The sequence below is a fragment of the Orussus abietinus genome, unplaced genomic scaffold (assembly GCF_000612105.2).
Source record: "Orussus abietinus isolate OABI.00-Male unplaced genomic scaffold, Oabi_2.0 scaffold529, whole genome shotgun sequence".
In the NCBI taxonomy this organism is placed as follows: domain Eukaryota; kingdom Metazoa; phylum Arthropoda; class Insecta; order Hymenoptera; family Orussidae; genus Orussus; species Orussus abietinus.
In genome coordinates, this window is record NW_019394678.1 from 38517 (window position 1) to 54019 (window position 15503).

At 39.5% G+C, this 15503-nt stretch overlaps 3 protein-coding genes across 10 annotated transcripts; 2 read left to right on the forward strand and 1 right to left on the reverse strand.

The window, feature by feature from the left end:
* The first annotated feature begins 756 nt into the window (after positions 1–756).
* LOC105698880 (mitochondrial import inner membrane translocase subunit Tim9) lies at positions 757–2121 on the forward strand. 4 transcript variants are annotated; one of them, XM_012423498.2, is made up of 4 exons: positions 757–847; positions 912–1032; positions 1586–1674; positions 1789–2121. In XM_012423498.2, the coding sequence occupies exons 3-4, from the start codon at positions 1627–1629 to the stop codon at positions 2017–2019; spliced, it is 279 nt and encodes a 92-aa protein (XP_012278921.1). In that variant the 5' UTR covers positions 757–847; positions 912–1032; positions 1586–1626; the 3' UTR covers positions 2020–2121. The 4 variants fall into 4 exon arrangements, with proteins under 4 accessions (XP_012278921.1, XP_012278922.1, XP_012278920.1 ...); XM_012423499.2 differs by lacking the exons at positions 757–847; positions 912–1032 and adding an exon at positions 1091–1221; XM_012423497.2 differs by lacking the exons at positions 757–847; positions 912–1032 and adding an exon at positions 1091–1205.
* A 90-nt stretch (positions 2122–2211) lies between these two features.
* On the reverse strand, positions 2212–4873 carry LOC105698879 (G patch domain-containing protein 2). 3 transcript variants are annotated; one of them, XM_012423495.1, is made up of 5 exons: positions 4700–4873; positions 4027–4202; positions 3548–3899; positions 3260–3462; positions 2212–3195 (listed from the first exon to the last, which is right to left on the reverse strand). In XM_012423495.1, exons 2-5 carry the CDS (start codon positions 4181–4183, stop codon positions 2489–2491), a joined length of 1419 nt encoding a protein of 472 aa, XP_012278918.1. In that variant the 5' UTR covers positions 4184–4202; positions 4700–4873; the 3' UTR covers positions 2212–2488. The 3 variants fall into 3 exon arrangements, with proteins under 3 accessions (XP_012278918.1, XP_012278916.1, XP_012278917.1); XM_012423493.1 differs by having other exon boundaries at positions 4021–4202; XM_012423494.2 differs by lacking the exon at positions 4700–4873 and adding an exon at positions 4601–4699 and having other exon boundaries at positions 4021–4202.
* Positions 4874–6388: 1515 nt separating this feature from the next.
* LOC105698850 lies at positions 6389–14036 on the forward strand. Of its 3 annotated transcripts, none has more exons than XM_012423452.2 (11): positions 6389–7178; positions 7480–7545; positions 7618–8025; positions 8105–8208; positions 8278–8464; positions 8543–8666; positions 8944–9091; positions 9211–10073; positions 11073–11643; positions 11730–12288; positions 12377–14036. In XM_012423452.2, the coding sequence occupies exons 1-11, from the start codon at positions 6797–6799 to the stop codon at positions 12541–12543; spliced, it is 3579 nt and encodes a 1192-aa protein (XP_012278875.1). In that variant the 5' UTR covers positions 6389–6796; the 3' UTR covers positions 12544–14036. The 3 variants fall into 3 exon arrangements, with proteins under 3 accessions (XP_012278875.1, XP_012278876.1, XP_012278874.1); XM_012423453.2 differs by having other exon boundaries at positions 7786–8025; XM_012423451.2 differs by having other exon boundaries at positions 7480–8025.
* Positions 14037–15503: the final 1467 nt, after the last annotated feature.

A 15503-nucleotide genomic window follows, 5' to 3' on the forward strand; every position in this document is an offset into this window, starting at 1 on the left:
TAATTTATCTGAACTTTATTGCAAAACTTACTGGTGTTTATCCTCGCGGTTTCAATTCTTGCCAATTTTTCCTCTACTTTGTTTACTTGTGCCTCGTAAATTCTCCAATTATTTACTTCCTGGCGCAACAACGACACTGGATCTTCTTCTTCCGGTTTCGTAGAATTGGAGTCAGCTGATCGTTGGGATTGCGGTCTTTCCGTAAATTGTTTCACTTTGTACGGTTTACTTTCTTTTTGGGAAAGCGACGTTTCGATCGAGTATTGGGATTTTTGTTTAGCCGAATCTTTTGACAAACCGGAAGTGCTCGCTTTCACCGAAGCCGCGAGTTCATTTTTTCCCGATTGCATTTTTTTGCCGAACGATAACTTTTTACTTTTAGGTATCAATTGGGAGGTTAACTGCATTTTGGATGTTTTCAAATGATTTGTGACCTTATGTGGTCCATTAACTGTTTTAGCCATGGAACGTTTAAACACGTGGGTCGGTTTGGCTTCACTCTGCAAAAAAACGTACCGACATTAATATTTTAAAATTTGAATTACAACCGCGGAGGAGAGTACACTGGCGCCATCTATGCACGATGGCGATGTACTAGTTCAATTTACTATTTGAAATTTGTACTTTTATCATTGATCGTGTTATTAATTCAATTCGTAATATTTCAGCCCGGTCGAGATATACTTACGATCATGTCGTTTTGTTTGGCAGCTTTGAAATAAAAGTCGACCGAGAGGGGAAGTGAATATAAACGGAAAATGCGAAGCGAAATATCACCAATGACTGAGAAAGCTTTAGGATATTTTCAAGTATTAATCGACGCGCAAAAATCTTTAGAAACTTGAAGGTTTGTCTCGCAATGTTCTTTTCTAAATGTCGAAATTGTACGCGTCTCCGTTGCTGTATTTTAGAAATATTCGACTACATTTTGAGGAACGATTGTACCGTACTGCGTTTCGAGGGGCTTTTTGTTCCAAACCGACGGCTGTCACCTGTCAGACCCGCTTCCGATTCGACGCAGCTGTTCCCCATGTCTGTTTTACCGACAATTCTTTGTTTATGGCGGGATAAGTATATTTTTGATAGTTTTATCAACGTCGGAAAAGCGGGAGAGTCGCATAACCTTAAATTTATGATATTCGTAAAATCACCGATTCTTTAAAAAATTTTCGAGCATTCTAATCTTGCCATTGTGAATTTACTTAGTAAGAATATGATAATGTAATTTGAAGTTTACTTGTATCATTATTGTAGTTTAGATCATCCTACATATTTTTGCATTTTGAATTAGTCCATTATTGATTATTATTGTTGTGATTTTCTTTGGGTAATGGGGGAAGGAAGAACTCAGCCAATCTTATTTCGATGAGTAAACGTACAGAATTGTTTTTTTTTCCTCAAAGATGTGATTACTGTATGAAGAACTTGTTTTTCGTTTGTATTAGCACTTTGTAGGTTAGGGTCTGCTGCAAGAGGAATTACGGGCTATTTCGGATCGTTTTACGAACGCCTGTATTCCAATGACAGCAGACGATGTTTTCTAACCTCAAATCTCTAAGATTGGTGTGTTTTGTCGCATGTGCAGGAAATTAGCAAAAGATTGACAAAACTCCAGTTTAATCAAGAATGGCTATGCAAATGCCGGCTGACGTAGATGCTGAACAAGTGAAATCGGTACTTTTAGTTTTCAAATACATTTCTTCTGATATGATTTTCATTTGTTTTAGGTACTATGAAATAAGGTGTTTATCTATATTATTAAAATGATTAATTTTATATGTGCTTCAGTTTCGTGACTTCTTGACGTCGTACAATAAGTTGTCGGAGATATGTTTTGTTGACTGCATCATGGATTTTACGACACGTGACATCAGGGCGAAAGAAGAAAAGTGTGCTTTAAATTGTATGGAAAAGTATCTGAAAATGAACCAAAGAGTGTCGCAACGGTTTCAAGAGTTTCAAATGATTGCCAACGAGAATGCTATGGCAGCTGCAAAGAAATTAGGTCAAACGAATTAATAAATACTGTTCCTCTGCTGTAATCACATTGCTGTTTCATCCTTGCATTACTTTAGTCATGTAACTGTTATTACATTAAGTAATAAAAATTGTTTTATTTTATACGAGGATTGTTCTTTTCATTCCCATAAGAAATAAAACCTATAAGTGTTAAAGACATTTTTGTGCACGAATAATTATGATATATGAAAATTACGTTAATTATTTATTCTACAAATTTTTAATGTACATTTTTTACATAAGATGACCAATTTACTTTAAAATAAGGATTATACCTTTAAAAATGGGGAAGTTACAGTACAAAAAATTACCAATGGGACATTCAAAGATTAACTGCATGTGCAAAGTTGCTATACAATTTCATTCATTGTCAGACCTGTGTTACTATCTTGCCCAGTTTGGTATACATACCAAGTTTACTACAAATATAATTATAATATTTAAATCAGTAATGTACCAGTCATAATATTTAACTGGACTTAGAATGTCCAAAACTATGAAATTTTGGTTTTATTAGAATATCTGGTTCCACGTGTATGCTACGCTGGAAACAAGGAATTTGTGGCAAATTATGCATGGAACCAATATTTTGGTTCTGATTTATAATTTGTGTTCCAAAACTTGTACTAGAAATTTGAATTTCCTGGTTCGGCATCGTAGAGTCTGGATTTGGAGAATTCGGTGGAGTTTTCCTCAGTCTTTTATAATCGGAAAATCTGTTTAGCGACACCTGATCTACACAAATGGCTTGTGTAGTGTGTCGGGTTTTATATAAAACAGGGCAACTTAAATCACCTTTTAAACTCAGGCTGTACAAATTGGCTAGCCTACGCAGTTTCTCGCGTTCAGGTTGACGCATAGGATGTAGTTTCAATTCACTTTGAGTAGGATCTTGTAAAAATCGCGATACTTTCTCATTGGCAGATGTAATAATCGAATACCCAGGCTTGTTGTCGACGTGACGACGCCCTGCACGAATTTCTCTACCATTTAAACCATCTCGAATCCATTGTATCCGCTGCTTATACATTTTTCTTACTTCATCGGTTAAATGTTCAAAACTTCCCTGTAAGATTGCCTGGAAAGCAGGATCTGATGTGACTTTGTCTTCATTTATACTTTCTCCTTCTTCAAACCATCCTGATTCTCCGATCCAGTCGGATTGTTCGTCATCACCTGTATAAATAAATATAATAATAATAAATATTTATTATATTAATAATGAAAGTAAATATATTACCTTCACAATCTTCATCGTTTGTAATAATGCCAGCTTCGGAATCACTGGATGAAATGCTTGAACTTGAGACGCGAGAACAATCCATTGCATCTTCACTTTGAATTTTTCCTCGGCTTTTAGATTTTGATATCCTTGTTGGTTTTGGGGAACGCATTTCACAATCTATAGAACGTTCCCTGCATGATCTTTTGCGTTTACCACACCTATATTAAAAATAAATGTAATTAAGAAAGTTAACACTATTTTTTTAGATTAGTATTCCATAATTTTAGATATGTAGCATCATACCATATTGTTCCGTATCGATTTCTGCAATCATTTCGGAACATCCTTTTTTTCTTGCCAACAGAATTTGTTATAATTGCAGCAGCTTGGGATGTAGATGGATTTGAATCGGAATCGACTGCCATTCTTTTAAATTTCCGTTTACGTCTCATATTTGTTCTGGGCACAGAATTTTCATTAACCGAATCACTTTCAATATTACTGATGTTATTTAAATTTGAAAATCGTGCAAATCTTTTTGTTTGATTAGTATCATCACTGTCGGACTGATACTTTGAAATAGAATTTTTTGGAATTCGAGCATCACAGATGGAGGATGAACTGTCATCTGAATGTTTATTGGCACTCAAAGAAGCTGTGAAATTGAAATTCAATACCTGCTTTTATCAAATGCGAAAATATTGAAAAACATTAAATTTATGATACATTCTTTATTAAATGTCAATGTATACTCGATACTATTAAAAATCCCTTACACTTACGAATGTTTCCCGTAGAACGAGCTCGTCTTCTGATGCCCCATCTGCGTCTAACGTTTGCACTGTTGCTACTTTCTTCAAGGGCTAACGTTAAGTCATGCACAAGCGCCTCCATTTTTACTCTTAAATCCGCTGGCACAGCTTTTAAAACACGCTCCATTTGAAGGACGCGCTTTTCCCTAAAAAATAAATCCTTTTTACCGATATACTTCTCAACATGCACTCGAGCTACCTATATCATATGAGAAGCGCGACATCCATTTTGCAAACCGATCAAGTGGCCGTCACCTACTTATTAACAACAAGCGTAATGACCAATCATGGAAAAAAAATAAGATAACGCGTTACTTTCACACCGAAAACACATTAGGCAGAATATTTAGACGCTTCATTGAGAATCAGCTAAAATTCTTTCGCTCGCTGTTACAAAGGAGTGAATACTGGAGAGTGCAAAATGGTGAACTAAATTGATATTCCTCACAGCCATTAATGTGAACAGTTAAGTGCAGTTAGATTAAACATTCATTGTACCGTCAGCCCATAATTCGTGATTGAATCGAGTACACAGAGCAGTCACCTTTAAAGGCGAGGAAAGGATGGAAAACGAATTGCAAAGCAACGCTTCACATTTTTATCATTACGGGAAGAAAATGTTGTATCAAGCCTTGGGTCCCACCTTTTACACGTAACCGCACATGCAGAGACCAAGCGGGGTTTTCACTTCACCCGAGCATAATTGCTACACCTCTGATATATCGACATTGAAAATAATAAATAAGGCCACTGGCGGATCATACGACAGATGCGCGATAGAGAAGCTACTTTTGCTTGCTTTTGCTTTAAAGATTACGCACACAAGTACGGGGCACGTACACCTGTACGGATGAACTACTGTACGTAAGCCTGTTCCGCAACACAATACAAGCTCGGATGTAAGGTTGAATAAGGATCTACCTTTCAGCCAATCAGGAACGATTTTCCCAGCAATCTAACGGAATGCTCGCTCGTGATTGGCGGACACTTACGTCAATTATGTTTCGACTTCAAAGTTTTTTTTCACGCGACGAAATAACTTTATATATTTCATGAGAGTATGAATATTCTAACCACATATTTTTTATAATTCTAAGCATAGATTTTTTTTTCAAATTATCGTTACGCGATATACATTACCTCATCAGAAATATTAACAAATAAAATACTACTCATATATCGAGTTTCAAATTTTGGTTGGCACTACTGCCCATAGCCATCGATTCAAATTTTTGCAAACCACGTGGCGAGTGAAACAGGTGCGAGCGGTAACAAAATAAATATTTATCCCCATCCAGTTTAGTTACTGCACGATTCGATAAAAAATTACTTTCCGTCTATGCCGTTCTAAAAAAGTCATACCGAGGTTACGGGAGAATCTTCGAAGTCGAATGCTTTATTATTAATTTGATAACATCGACAAAATACGAGGGATTGTATCCGATGCAGTTTTCCACAAATAATGAATATTTGTGGAAAAACAAAATGATGATTTTTCGAATTCATGAATAAGCTTTCGTACTGGGCTATCTTTGTCTCGACCGCAAAAGCTGTAGTTCATGTCGCAAGACTTCAAATCAGTGTATTCGGCAGAGTAATTAGTAGTTTTATTTTCTTAGATTTCAAGGAAAAAGGCGCAAAGATGATTTTGCACGATCCATCGAGCCGACAGAGACTGAGCGAAACATCAACGGGCACGAAACGACGCGGGAAAGCCGGCGTTCGACATAATTATCGAGGGGCCCCATTAAAGGTATAAACCAACCTAAAAAAATCTGTTAAAAAGTCTCCTCATCACCAAGCTATAGTACGCATCCAGATCCGCTAAAACACACTACGTAACTCGGCGTAACTCGGGAAAAATCAAGTAGCTCGGAATAATTTCGATTTTTAACGCCGATCACGGGTAAGAAAAATTAAATAGCGGCATATTGGTAAAAGGCGGCGGCAGGAGGAAGCTGCGAAACGAAGCAAGCGGGCTCGTCCAATCGCGTGGCTCCTAGCGACAAAGTGTCACGGCGTCGAATGCATTCGAGGTTAAGATCGGTTTGATACAAGGCTGTCTAATGCGCCTCCCTCACCCTGCAGCCCGGGAGACCGTGCGGTCTCCCTCGCACTCAGTCTTTCCATAAGTGAAACAAAGATACATGTACGTATCTCCGAGGGTATACGTGAAAGTAGCGGAATCTCTCGCCTCCTCCCTCGCTCCGCCTCCCGCTCTCCCTCGATGCGGCAAAGCCGTGGTGAGAAGCGACTCGGTCTCGGCCCGGCAACTCCGCGGGCATTCGAGTGTAGTCGAATCGAGTCGAGTGACTTCCGGTTTTGCATTCCACGGTTCTGCGTACGCTCGCGCTTGGTCGGTGCCGCCGTCGTTTCGCTTCCCGAGATTCGCGTCTTTGGACTTGCCTGCGGAGACAGGGCGTCCTAAGGACGGAAATACGGTGTTTGTCGGGGAGGTGGGTCGCCCGGTTCGTGAAAATGTGCGCCAGCTCGGCGGACGGCTGCGGCGAGGCCGTGAGTCCGTGTAAATAGCGGGTAGTGGCGAGTGCGCGCGTTCGTGCACCCGTGGGGACAGATGAGTGCGGGTCCACGGTTGGCGAGCGAAGCGTAGGTTTATTTCGAAGCGCAGTCGCCAAGTCCGGCGAGGCATCGCATCGTGGTTCGACGCCGCCGCTTTTTCCGGACGGTCGTAGGCTCGCCGGCGCGCTTGGGCCGACCCCCGGCCCCAAGGCACGGCAGGATGGACGGCGCCGACGTGAATGGCGGGAACGCCGAAGTGGCGCGCGATGATCCTAACCTAGAAAACGTTGGTGTACCGGATTCGCAGGAGGAGTCGTTGGACGCGTCCTCGGAGAGTCCGAAGATGGACGAGCAGGAGGTTAACGGTGACCTCAAGGGGACGATCAAAAAAGGATCACCGGGCGTCAGGAGGAAGCTGCGCAAATTCAAGGCCAACTCAACCAGCACAATAGAGAGTGACAAACCGAAAACGAGGGGACGGAAGCGAAAACTGTCGGAGCCCGACGACGCCAGCTCCGAAGGGTCTGCGGAGTTCAATGGCTTCGATGCCCAGGGTACCGAGGATCTGGAACCGGGCAATCACGTTCTTAAAAAACTGATCGGTGATTATATTTTTTTTTTTACTCACTGTACCGATAACCAATAACATCGTCCCGTACGAATGCTAGAAATGCAGGCTTGTATAATGACCAAGTGACGAGACCTTTGAAACGCACCAGTTTACTAGATTGATTTTTCCTTTCATGAAAAACTTGATATATTCCGTATCCTTTGCACTTCAGTGGTTTAGGATATTAATTTTTCATTTCTTGCTAACGATGTATCGACGAGTGGAGTTAACTGCTATATGAAAATATGTATAGTATGACGTATTATAATATTAGTTTTGTAATATTACTTCAGCCGAGGCAGAGTCGGCGGAGCCTCCACAAGTCAAGCGCAGAGGACGGCCACCTACTAAGCACTTGGGTAAGGTTCTTGAGAGTTTATGGGAAAAGAACATTGTTGGATCAAGTAGTAGTTTAATATCTATTGTTAAAGGCACAGATCTCATTGACCCCTTAAAGATTAAGAAAGAAAAAGAATCAGATAAGTCTGAAACAGAGTCAATTGGAATACCAAATAGTCTTGAGTCAGAAGCTGAGCCACACAAGTCGGAAGATTCCACCAAATCAGCAAATTCGTCTGCAAACAGTAGTCCATCTGCAGGTTCACAGAGATCAAAAGGAAGCAGATTTTCACGTGGGGCCAGTCCTGGGAGTGGGACGAAACAAAAAGTTCCAGTAGATATGACGAATCCTGCATTCAAAGAACCATTTAAGTATGGTTGGAGGCGAGAATTGGTGTTCAGGGCAGGATCAGAAAGTAGTGTAAAAAGAATGGCTGATATTTACTATTACACACCAAAGGGCAAGAAAGTGAGGAGTTTTAGAGAAGTTGCTGAATTTCGTAAGTACACAATTAGAATCTGATGCACTGTGTATTACTTAACGAAAAGTAGATACAACGATTAAATTCAATTTTGCAGTTAATACAAAGGAGTTAACTATAGACAACTTCACATTCTTCAAAGAACCTACGGGTGTCAATGATCCTGAGAAAGAAGTTATTCGAGATGCTAAAAGAGGACGGGTATAATTTATTGTTTGCATACAATGTTAGTTTTCGTTAAATTAGATTGTTAACATTGAAATCTTGTAGGATTCTGGACCGGTCACACCTAAACTGATCAAAAAGGGCACTCCAGGTAGGAAGCCTGGTAGAAAACCAGCAGTACCTGTGGAAGATCCTCCGATACCCCAGCCAACTAAAGCCACTCCAAAGTCACCTAAAATGAGTCCCGCTGGGTTTAAAGTTAAACTTCCTGGCAAAAGAGGGGCCCCGAGAAGTACGTTGTGGACAGATTTTTTCTAACTAATGTTAATAGCTAGACACTTGATACTAATTGAGATGTATTATCCATTAGAAATCAAATCACCACCCAAGGAAGTCGAAACACCTCCACCGCAATGGACTTCACCAGCAGCGACAAGGCGCAGTCAACAGCCTGTCGAAAAAACGCCTATTGTCAAGCCCAAGAGAAATCTTAAGTAAGTTTGTCTACACTTTCTATTTTATGACTCACGTTATCAAATTGGTCTGTGAGCCTTATTTGACTAGACAGTTTTAAAATTGGCTTGACCGCTATTTGGTTAAAAATGTATAATAGATGACGAGAAAATTTGTTCAGAAAATATTCCTTCCCTCTCCTTATTATTTGTATATTCCTAACATTCCTCATCCATAATTTACTATCGTAACTCTGTTTTTTTTTGTTTACTACTTCCTCTTGATCCCTTTTCCCTCCTGTGAACGCACATCTTACAGGGCCAAAGTTCAGGAACCGTGCAGCATACGATGTTCGACAAGTATGGGCTTGATACCCAGTCTACAGTGTTGCCTTTGTCTCTGCTTATATCATCCTGAATGTGTCGATGGAGTCAAATCTGCTGGCAATGAAGACTACGTTTGTAAGGTATGATTTTTGCGAATGACAAAGTGATGAAATTTATGAACCAAGTTGTACTGCAAGAATATGTAAAACCTCAGGTTTCAGGTTCGATAAGTACCGTAGGTTCTGTTTATTTTTTATAGAACTGTCAACCAGATACGGATGAAACGCTTCAGCAGCATCAATCAGTTGGTGGTCAGAGTCTCACTCCTCCCCCGTTAATTCCAATAAGTATGTTAGGTGCCCAGAACTCAAAGCCGAAGCATCAGGTCAACTTGACGCCACCGAAATTACAAAGAATTCCAAAATCCGAAGCTACGGAGCAACAGACGCGAAATGTTTCTAAGGCTTCCAAAGCAGTTGCGGTTCCCAACACAGCTACTGCGACCGAAAAGAAAGAAGGTTCATGGTTTCCACAAGGGGGAAATGAATTTTTACACAGCCACGACGGTAGTGTGCCAAAGCCTGCTCAAAACATAGCCCTTATGGCTGGAAAGAAGTATATAGTTGTTCCCAAGAACAATGCAATGGCGGTACAACCGGCAATAACTGTAAAACCGGAGAAAATTGGCGACAAACCTCCCGTTCTTCAAGAAACTCCAATTCCAGATGCGTCTAATTTAGCGGAGAATTCAATAATTTCCCATGTGTCGGATAGTGAGTCCATTAATTTAGACCAATCTGATAATAAAAACAGTATACAGGATATAGCATACCCTGCAATCGTTACACCGAGTGTTTTGGTTTCTGAATCAGAAGAGTCGACAGAGAATTATTTGAAGACAGAACCGGTAGATGTTAATGACTCGATAACGAGTGAACCGATCAATTTGTTGAGTAATACCGATGAACCAAAGACTGCGGAGACTAAAAAAGTAGAAAGTCCTGTGACCGTTTCTCCGGCAGTGGATGAGCAGGATGTTCCTGTTCTTGCAGAGACTGTGGACGATCGTCTGAGTCCAACGCCAACGTACGATCCAAGTCAAATTATACAATCCATTGTCAAGTAAGCGATGTTGGAATACTTTAAATAATTGATTTTAATTTGACTTATAAGTTAAGGTTTCCCGTCTGAGGTTTTGGCAGTTGCTTTGTACATATTGTATTTACAAGATTTACCCGTATAATTCAGGTTCAGTTGTTTGTTGAACAAGAATAATTTGTTGATTGCATTCTTTTTTTGGAAGTTATAAAGTATTCAGAGACTGATTAAAATATTTCCTTTCGTGAAAAAAAAAAAATATAATTTGTTTACTCCAATTTGTAAATGCAATATATACTAATGTTTATTATATTTGGAAATATAAAAGTTCAACGTGAAAAATGAATTTGATTTTCACTTATGATCGAAGCACACTGCCTTAGCTTCGAAATGTGGCCAAATTCTTAACAAGTTGTGAACAAAAGATTAAATCGTATCTTCACTTCTGACGTTCTGTAATTGTAGTATCAAGGTAAAATAACGTGGAATGCTTACAAGTTTTGTAAATAAAGATTATTATAAATGGCATGCTTTGTCGAAACTTTTTTTCGCAGTGAATCTTTACGTTAATGCTACAATTATGAAACCAGCTATTAAAATAAGTGCTTCAGTGGAAAAAATCTAATTCATTTTTACTTTTTATATTTGCAGATATAAAGACATGTGCGAGCCGAAACACAAAAAACAATTTAGTGCGTTTTCCTATAAGTCTTTCCAATCCCTCACACACTATCCTGCTTCCAACTCGACATTTACATCATTAGTATATCTATATTTTTTTTTAATAATCTGGTAGCGTAAAGATCTGCGATACTAATGTAAAAAATTCTTAAGTAACATTTTCTTACAAGAAAATTGTAATTTTTTTTTGCATTAGATCGAACATTGTGATCTTCAAAAAAATGATTTTATGAGTAAGATGTAGTTAGTACGTATTTTATCAGAGTATCAGTGGTCAAAATCAAATTTTTGTGTATCATTCAGGACATTGTTGTGAACAAAGGTGTATTTTCTGAATTCCAGGAAGAGGCAGATGATCCAGGCAGAAACGGATCAACGGCAGCACTTCATGTTCTCTGTTTGTGCCGGTTATCATGCTTTGTCGCGCATCTTTCAGTATCTTAAGGTTCAAGAGCTTTTACGTGCGGCTCGTGTTTGCAAAATGTGGCGAGACCTGGCGGCTCATCCTTCTTTGTGGAAAACTGTGCGGATGAAGAATAGTCAAGTGACAGACTGGGACGGTTTCGCGGATTCACTGAAGAGACGTGGTACGCAGCACTTAGACTTGAGGAAAATGTTGGTCGCAGGAGAGTCCGATGGCATCTGGAGGAAATTCGTGACAGTCATTCCACGAGTGACAAGCCTGGTCAAGTTGGAACTGTGTCGCTGTCCTGTGATGGTTGTCGAAGAAGTAATCAAAAGCTGCCCACAGTTGGAAGTACTAAGTGCCATGTCGATAAAATGCGACACCCTTAATCTAGAATCTGTCGGAAACCTGAAGCGCTGTCAAGAACTAAGATTAAAAGCAACCAGTGGGATGTCTCTTCAAGGTGATCTAACGCCCCTACAAGATTTAACGTGCCTGACACATTTGGTGAGTGAGCGTATATATATTTCTCTTGGATCTCTTGTGATTTTTGGGGTTAGGTGATTTATCATGGTTGCGTCTTCTATTTGTAGAGCTTGACATCTGTCAAGGAGCTCGGGAAGAAGAAGATAGAGATTTTGCAGATGTTAACGAATCTCGAGACACTGGAGCTTGGCGAGTGCTCGGATTTCCCAGACAAGTTTGGTACATCGATTTTGATCAAGCTGCCAAAATTGGAACGGCTTAGGTTAGAGAAGGGACAGGGTACATGCTGTACCTTTGACATCTTGGAAGGAGTTTCCAAGTTGGAAAACTTAAATCAATTAGAGCTCGTCAATTTTGACGTGAAGAATGGCTTCGACAAATGTCTTGCGAATTGCAAGAACATTAAGAGACTGCTCATCATACCAACCTACATATCTCAGTCGGCGACGTCGAATAACATGGTACTTGGTGGCGTTACTGAATTATCGAACAATTTGACACATTTCGTCTGGGGTGTTACGCTGGAATTGTTGAGGGTCACGGAATTGTTCGTCGATCAGTGTAACCAGATGAGCAAACAAGTCACCGGAGACTCCATACCGGTGTTGAAACCGGTTCCTTGTTTAAAGCTGATCGAGGATGTCGAAGAGGACGAGAGTCAGAAGGGTAAGTTAAATGCTTTAAAAAATATATATTCCAATTACAGGATTTTCGATTCAAAGCAACTAATGAACTCTTTAAAATATATTCTCAGGCGATGAAAAGCATTCGCATTTGACCAATCCTCAAGTCGACATCTTACCGTTACCGCAGTTGCAGAAGTTGCTCTTGACGGCGTTACCCAAGACGCGCGTCAAGATATTGAAAATTCCGTTCCACGCCACGTGGCGTCAAAGCATTTCGGACACTGCTACGCAGTAGGTGACGAGAACAGTGACGCACTCGAATACAAATCAAAGAAGCAAATGACTTCGAGAGGTGGACGGGTTAGGATCTTTCAAATTTGATATTCCGCCTGATCTGCACAATATACTCCAGTGTTTACGAATCGTCTAATGATCTCGCAAGCTTCTTGCCCGAGGACATCATTTCAAGTAATTTCGACTCACGACGGCATTGACACATCATAGTATGTCCACATAACCTTGAACAGTTATGACGGACTTCACGGCCAAATGCATCACGATGGGACCATGACCGTGATTATCCAACGTATCGGGAATTGCGGCAAAAATCGATCTGGATTTGTTTGTTGTAACGTTACAAGTGATCTGCCATTTTCATCTAACTTTGGCTAGCATAGAAATGGAACCATGCAATTGTGATAAAGGTAATATTCTATATTTTATTTCCTGGTCACACTGACGGTCAAGCAAAAGTTAATTTCTTTCGTTTTTTTAAATTAATTATTGATCCATCACTTGAGTATATGATTTGTTGGTGATGCTGTGATGTGTCCGTATGTTGTGAATATTGTGAGTATAGCAGTCTGAGAATATTTACAATACGATTACAAGGACTCAAGTGTAATGCAACGTTCGCTCTTATTAAGAGAACCATCGAAGTGAAATGACCCGGAGGATCGAGACAATTTCTGGGGATTGTTAAATCGCACCGTGTTTCTTATATGTGAGCACAAAGCATGTGTCCAGCTTCCGTGAGGAACAAAATTGACACGAAGTTATACTGACAAAGATCGAGTACGAACGATTGAATCATGTGGAGTATAATAAATAAGGCCCTATTTAGGAACTAGGCTGTATAAAATATCGATATACATTATTATTGTAATTGTATCTGTATCTCTAGTATCTAAGAAATGTGAATTTTTACGCTGCAAAGAAGCCGGGGGAAAATTGTCAGTTTATGTAGATTATATAACATCATTTATTCTTACGCAGCATAATAAAATGTCTAATTATCAAGAGCGAAATGGCTTTACTTCTTTTTAAACGTGTACAACATTTGTAGAAAATTGTATTTTATACCTGCAGATGGTAGATGGACTTGAATGAGCGAAGTATTGAAAATTTCTCTTTGCTTTTTTTTATTTTTGACTATACCGGTGGAAAACGAATGCAATTTCGAGAATGGGACACTTAGACTTAGAATTAGTTTAAGCGATAAACGTAATGATTCAACAATGTTGGCTGTAAGATATCTGTTTTTTTAAATTCGTTCGGTTATAGTGTAAAAAGATTTTTTACAGGACTGTCTTTGCAGCGCGGAAATTTGTGTACTCGCGTTTTAATTTTGTGTTTTTAGTTTCAAGCCTTCTTAATTATTGATTAAAGTTAAGGGGGTACTATCAAATATGTTCCAGCTTGTAAGATTAATCTTATAAAGAATAAGATTGGATATATTAATGTCTAAAGTATGAAATCCTTTGGAATTACAATATAAATTAAATTGTATCATGAAAGCATTTTTTGACGTTTTTCCTTGTGCGTGATATGTTCGAAGGACGTATCTATGGAGACCATTTTTTTTATCAATTCAAGTAACAATTTTTATTTAATGATTTGTGTCGATCATTGTAGCATTATAAAATGTATATTCCTCGAGAGCGTACTTTGTATATATATGCAGGTTGTTTTCAAATTTTACCCTGGAAGTTGCCACAAGAGTTATTAATTTTCAGTAATAAATATCGTTACTGAGATTGTGTTTCGTCATAAGCTATAACTAGCGTGTGCTAACTTGGCACTATAAATTGCATACAAAAAGGGCATGCAAAATAATATTGACAGTATTTTTAATTGCAATTATTCGAAGTAGGCAATTTGTAATTTTGTAAACCTGTATATACAGCTGCGTCAACGTTTGGTATGTTCAAATATTAAAGTTTTGCATCCGTTATATTTTATAAATTACATTTTAATATATGAGAATATAAAATGTGCCATTAATTTGCTGATTATTACAATGCCTTATTCCAAAATCAATTTCTTTAAAGGTAATGTGTCAGTAATGGTTTATCATGAATAGTTCTACGATGAATTGTTATTTCTTGACGAATAATCAAATCAGAGATGAGTTGGGAGATTTACGGGAAGGATCGAGCGACCGCGTCCTGTTCGACCTCCGGTGGAGAATGCAGACGGCTAATGCACTTGACACCTGTTACAACTTTGGGCAGCCGGAGAACCGGCTGAAAAAGTGAAGAACTCCTCACAAAAACTCCAAAACCCTGTGTCCCGACTTTCGGTACCCGAACGGACAGGCTTGGTTCAGGTAGGGGGCGTTCGCGACCGGCGCGATGGACAGGGGACAGGATTCCGCAACGAAATTTCCTTTATCGTTCTTTTCTACGACCCGTGGTTCCGGAGATACAGCGGAAATAAGAATGCTGCGCTCTGATTGGTCGGTTCTTTGGAGGGGCGTAATTCGGAAACTACGCGGCGTAGGAGAAAACGGAAAAGGAAGTTTCGTTTTTAAATGACGTCCTCCGTCGATCCCTTTTGGTCCCAACATCCTGTACCTGAATGGACAGGTAATTCATCCTAACCCGTGGTAACCTGTTTTAATCTATGCTAACTTACTGGTAACCCATCCTAACCCGTTGTAACCCATTCCTAACCTAACCTAACCAATTGTTAATCGTTATAAAATGAGAAGATTTAAATGGAAGAAAATATGAATGCTAATCTCGGATGGTTAACAGTGATATATGGGTGAATCGAGTCAGTCCATTATCGGAATATTCCGAAATGATCGACGGGCAGGCTGGATGATACTTGTACAGCAGCTCTTATATATTCGAACAAGGCAGGTTAGGATAGCGTTGGTAGGAGATGCGTGGGAGAGGAGGAAGAAGGGGGGGGTCAAACAATTTTTTTTTCTGCGCGGGCGTCTAACGGAGTCTGCGCGGGGTCCCGTCC